The sequence below is a fragment of the Canis lupus genome, chromosome 2, assembly GCF_003254725.2.
Source record: "Canis lupus dingo isolate Sandy chromosome 2, ASM325472v2, whole genome shotgun sequence".
Classification (NCBI taxonomy): domain Eukaryota; kingdom Metazoa; phylum Chordata; class Mammalia; order Carnivora; family Canidae; genus Canis; species Canis lupus.
Window position 1 is genome coordinate 4499956 of NC_064244.1, and position 6000 is coordinate 4505955.

The 6000-nt window shown below is 36.7% G+C and overlaps 1 protein-coding gene across 19 annotated transcripts in view; it reads left to right on the forward strand.

Annotated features, from left to right (window-relative positions):
* The window catches only part of LOC112664800 (ankyrin repeat domain-containing protein 26-like), a 113469-nt gene extending 107736 nt beyond the window's left edge, over positions 1-5733 (forward strand). For 3 of the 19 annotated variants that reach the window (XM_049096716.1, XM_049096708.1, XM_049096711.1), the window contains exons 25-26: positions 4095-4165; positions 4711-4922. In XM_049096716.1, coding sequence (XP_048952673.1) covers positions 4095-4165; positions 4711-4858 — 219 coding nt within the window. In that variant the 3' untranslated portion in view covers positions 4859-4922. Of the gene's footprint in view, positions 1-4094; positions 4166-4710 lie in introns of those variants that run through there. The other 16 variants (XM_049096693.1, XM_049096690.1, XM_049096741.1 and 13 more) reach the window with 14 other exon arrangements.
* Positions 5734-6000: the final 267 nt, after the last annotated feature.

Below are 6000 nucleotides of genomic sequence, written 5' to 3' on the forward strand. Positions count from 1 at the left end.
GAGTGGGGCTGAAATAATTATCTGTGTAACATAATACTGACTAGGCAGGAGGGATAACACTTTTTGTGTCTTTAACTGAATTCACTTAGCAGTGTGTACATTCTAGGAATAAAAGGTGAGTTGATGTATGTGGTGATAAAGTACATACGTTAGAATTATATTATTAACATAATAATAGGATGATTTCTAAAATCAGTAACAGAAGGTCTTATTAGGTAGTTATGAGAGAACTTCAACAAGAACTGGCTGATGCCCTAAAAAAGCAATGTATGTCACAGGCTTCACCGGAGTTATCACATTATCGTATTAATTTAGAAGATGAGGTACAGGATTTAAAAACATTGGATCAAATCGAAAGTCACATATGTATTACATATAACATGTCAACAGTTCCTCTGTAGCTGGTTAAATAATATAAATGTTTTAGGATGCTAATTTCCATGGACCACTTTCTTTTGTATTTTCATTTCAATTTAGCATAATTTTAGTGTCTTCACCATGCACTTATTTATTAAATTCTGACTTTTCATTCTGCTCTCTCTGTGTTCTATGTTTTTCCTTATAGCATTTACCCATTCACAGAAATTGAGGGACTTTTTTCTCCTGCTATACGATTTTTTTTAACGATTTATTTATTTATTTGAGAGAGAGAGAAAGAATGCATGTCCATGCACACTCATGAGTAGGGGGAGGGGCACAGGGAGAGAGAAAGAATCTCCAGGAGATTCCCTGCTGAGTACAGAGCCCCATGCCAGCTTAAACCCACCACCAATGAGATCATGACCTGAGCTGAAATCATGAGTTGGACGCCTAAACCAACTGAGCCACCCAGGTGCCCTAAAAACAATGTTTTCTACTGAGATCTCTATTACCATGATGAGGCGAGCTAGATAAAATCAGAAGATAAGGTTTAACGGAATGTTTCAGAAAATCGTCTTACTTCTCATCTTCACTTTTATTGATGGATATAGACTCTGTACTGATTTCAGGAAAACTTGTAAAGAAAGGTTACGACTAGTGGAACTGAGGCATTTCCTTCATTTTCTTTTCCTTTTATATATTTATTTTTAATATATTTATTTATAAATATTATAAAATATTTATATTTTTAATATTTATATATTAAAATGCATGGAAATATTCAGATGATGTATATAAAGCCAAAAGAGAGAATTAAGAAAATTATCTAGGTCCTGCCATTGACTCTTTTTAAAAGCTTTATTGAGCTATAAATACACCTACCATACAGTTGACCCATTTAACATGTGTTGTTGTCGCTGAGTATATTTATAGGGTTTTGCAACTATCACTGCCATCAGAACATTTTCGTCACCCTGAAAAAAAACCCTTAGCTGTTGCCCTTGACCTCGGGCAACCAGAAGTCTACTTCTTGTCTCCATAGAGTTGCCTATTGTGAATGTTTCCTATAAAGGGAGTCACACCACGTGTGGTCCTTTGCGACTCGCTTCTTTCACTTCCTGTTTTCAGGGTTCGCCTGTGTTCTAGCATATGTCAGTGCTTCATTTCTTTTTCTGGTCAGACAGTCCTCCATTGTGGGCTAACGCCCTTGTTCATTCATCATTTAATGCACCTTTGGGTTATTTCCACTTTGTGGCCATTAATAATGCTGCTGTGAACATTGGTTTAGTTGTGTGGACATCTGTATTTCTCTGCCATCAGATTTTATCCTTTAAGTTAATTGGGGTGATTTTACCATCTCTCACCCTTTTTTATTTACTCATTCTACCCTTTCTGTCTTTTTAGTTTCCCTTCCTCTTGCCTAATCCTACACTATTGAGTCCTGGCTCATTGTCTCTCATTCTCCATGAGGCTTTCTCTGATTATTGTAACTCCCCCTGAACTTACTTTCTTCACCCGTATTATCTAGTCTGTGCAGACCAGTTTAGTCCTTTATTTTACATGTATTATCTAGTCTGTGCAGACCAGTTTAGTCCTTTATTTTACATTGTTTTTATTTTTTTTCATGAGCGATAATTCTGTCTTCTTATGTACAAATGTATCTAAGAGGGAAAATATTTTATGTGTATGGTACCTGTCCTTGCCTAAATTTGAGAATATCTTAACAGTTTTTAGGATAAAATTATACCATAGCAGTAATTTCTGATTGAAACATTGACATAACAAAGCTGTATTCTAAATGTATTTTAAGCAGTTAAGTGTAAAACTGAAAGCATTTAATCCGATCGGACAAAGTATTCAATCAGATGCTGTTTTTTTCTGATTATGGCAAAACAGTCTAAATATGCCTGCCTTCATTATGCAACCAGAACTGAGATTTACAGAGTTCCAGCACTTTACCAACTATAAAGCTCTGAGGACAGGTTTTTTTTTTAAGTTTATTTATTTTATATAATCATTACATCTATTGTGGGGCTTGAACAGGAACTGAAGGTTAACCGTTGGATGTTCTTTTAACTGAGCCAGCGGGTGCCCCTGAGGGCAGCTTTTCTGATATGCCACACCACGGAGCCTTAATCTCTACTCATCAGAGTACTTGCTAAAGCCCTCTAACATAAACAGTTGCTAAGATGAACAATATGAACATAAAATGATTTGGGAACATTGGTTTAGCAAGAGTCCATTATTTCCACGTCAGTGGCTTTACCTTGCCTCTGATGGTCATGTAAGTTATGTATCACTCAGTGTAGGAGTTACTGTTTGCACTGTAGTCCATGAGCATTGTTCACTGAGTAGTATAGAGAGGAGGTAAATTAAAATTATTATAAGTGGAGGAAAGTACCATTGGCTAGTGGAATTTTTGAAAGTTTTTTCTTGAAGATTTAAAAAAAATTAACTTTTGTTTATTTACTCATAAGAGACAGAGAGAAAGAGAGGCAGAGACACGGGCAGAGAGAGAAGCAGGCTCCATGCAGGAAGCCTGATGTGGGACTTGATCCCAGGACTCCAGGATCAAGCCTGAGCCAAGTCCCAGTTCAAGTGATACATAACCGCTGAGACACCCAGGTGTCCCTTTTTTTAATATTTTACTTGAGAGAGAGAGAGAGGGAGAGAGAGAGAGAGAGAACATGAGTGCACAAGCAGGGGGAGGGGCAGAGAGAAAGGAAGAAGCAGACTCCCTGCTGAGCAGGAACCCTGATGTTGGGGTCTCAATCCCAGGACCCCAAAATCATGATCTGAGCCCACAGCAGATGCCTAACTGACTGAGCCACTGAGGCACCTGTAGTGAAAGTGTTTTGAAGTCCTGAGGCTATATCCTGGGCCTTATGCTCCCCATTTGCTACCGCTTTCAGTGGTATGAAGAATGATTTCAATATAACTTGTGTAAGAGACCACTTTCATTGGCCTGCCGTCTGCCTAAAATATCAAATATCATTAGAACGTAAAACACAACAACAATAATAATGCTAATTGCAGACACTTAGAATTTGGTATGTGCCACATACTCTTCTAAGTAGTTTATGTATATTCCCTAATTTAAACTTCCGACTATCACAGTGAGGTAGATACTATTATTAACTTCATTTTACACATGAAGAAACTGAGACACAGAATTTGAAGTAATTTTTCAAGGTCAAACAGCAAATGCCCAGGGGAGCTGGGAATTCAAATCCAGGCATTCTGGTTCCTACAGAGATCCTGCCTCAGAAGCTGTTACTTGAAATATCTGAGTGTCCCTGAAAGCAGCATGTTAACTTGTATAATCACTGGAATGCCCATGGTGATTTGTAAATGTGAATATTTAAAATTATAATTGATGTGGTGCTTGGAATAGAAAACTAGAAAAGTTTACCATAAGGTAATTTCCTGTCTTTCTGCCTTTGAACAATACGTAAATTTGTATGTGTACCTGATAAAATATAATTTAAAAACGTTAGAATGTTGTTTTTTAATACTAGAAGAGTGCTCAGAAAGCTTTTCTGTCAGGGGATTGTAAATATTTTGGGCTTTGCAAGTCATAGGTCTCTATTGTAGCAGTATAATTCTGGGGAAGCCTTAAATCAGTATGTAGAGGAAAATGTGGCTGTGTCCAGTGACATTGTATTTACAAAAACAGATGATGGTGGTTTTATACTAGATTGTCAGTAGTTAAAAGTATTTCTTTTCTTTTTTAGCGACAAGAAGCAAAGGAGTTACAAACAAAGGTTGTAAGGTGCGTTCAGAAGTTCAGAGATGACATAAAAAAGTATGCAATTTATTTTAAGATTTTATTTATTCATGAGAGACACAGAGAGAGACAGAGACATAGGTAGAGGGAGAAGCAGCCTCCCTACAGGAAGCCTGATGCAGAACTCAATTCTGGGACTCCAGAATCGTGCCCTGATCCAAAGGGAGGCTCTCAACCACTGAGCCACCCAGGCGTCCCGCAACAGGACAAGTGAAAGCAGCACAGAAAATAACTTGAGTATTTATAAAGCAGATAAGTAGTATAGTATGAGAAATATATCCATTATGATAAATACATCGTTGTTTAGCTGGGTAAAAATATCAGCTTTGTGGGATTTTGAAATGCATAATTTTTGCTTACGATCCTTTTTTTTTCTTTTTTGCTTACGATCTTTAAATTTTGTACATTAACCCCAAAACACAACCAGAAAAATGGCACAATTGCCAAATCTACTTTTTAAATTTCTAAGAATTTATGTAAGACCTTTAGATGTTTGTTTAGAAATTATGTGGTATGTTTAAAATTTGTGTCTGAGAATAAATATTTTAAAATATGCATTTTAGGCTTGAAGTTGAAAATGCCGAGTTAAAAGTTACAGTCAAGGAGCAAGCAGGCCAAATTGAACAGCTTCAGAAAGACCTGTTAAGTTCAAGTTCGGTAAGTCAGTCTCTTAATTTCTGTCCTAAGGAGAAGGAATTTTTATATCTCTAGTAGTAGTGTATAAGAACATTTTGGATAATATGAAAATTCTCACTCATAAAAATATTTATTATATTCATATGGTTGCTATTTAACTACTCTTGGTATAATTCCTCTTTATAGATAAAGTTGACTGAATGCATAAATTAATCATTTTTGTAGTAAGATTTTAATAAAAAGGATTGTGATAGCCTAAGCAAAACAGTATTTTATATATATATATATCACATTTTGTTTATCTGTCAGTGATCATTTGGGTTTTTCTACCTCTTAGCTATTGTTGGTAATGCTGCTATGAATATTGGTATACTAATGTCTGAGTCCCTGCTAATATTTTTCAATATGTTTAAAATTCCCCAAACTTTGAGTAATAATTTGATCTTGAATGCTGACTTTCTCTTGTAATCTCAACCCTTCACTGAGATTTTGAGAATGAATTACTTTACTAATAATTTGTGGTGATTTGTAATTACAAATTGGTAGTGTGTTGCCTTCATTAAGAATGACTACGAGGGGGATCCCTGGGTGGCTCAGTGGTTTGGTGCCTGCCCTGGGCCCAGGGCATGATCCTGTAGTCCCCGGATTGAGTCCCACATGGGGCTCCCTGCATGGAGCCTGCTCCTCCTCTGCATGTGTCTCTGCCTCTGTGTGTGTGTGTGTGTGTGTGTGAGTGTGTTTGTGTGTGTCTCATAAATAAATAAATAGAATCTTAGAAAAAAGCAGAATGACTACTAGGTAATTATGCAAACATTTTTCTCAAAGGGATGTAGTTTTCTCCTTGTTGGATTTTGTAAAGGAAAAGAGATGCCAGTGAAAAAGTAGAAATGACTGCTCAGTCAGGGCCTTAGAGAGTAACCTAGTGCTCCTAGCATTCATTGCAAGTTCAGAAACGAATGTTTTTCTATTCTGCAAGAAATATTAAGGGGGACTCAGTAAAAGAAAGAGGTAGTCCAAGGAAACAATCCACAAAAACAGGAACTGAATAGGTATCATGATGACACTAAATTCATATCTTTCAATAGTAATTCTGAACGTGAATGGGCTTAATGACCCCATCAAAAGGTGCAGGGTTTCTGACTGGATAAAAAAGCAGGCCCCATCTACTTGCTGTCTACAAGAGACTCATTTTAGACGTAAGGTCACCTACAACCTGA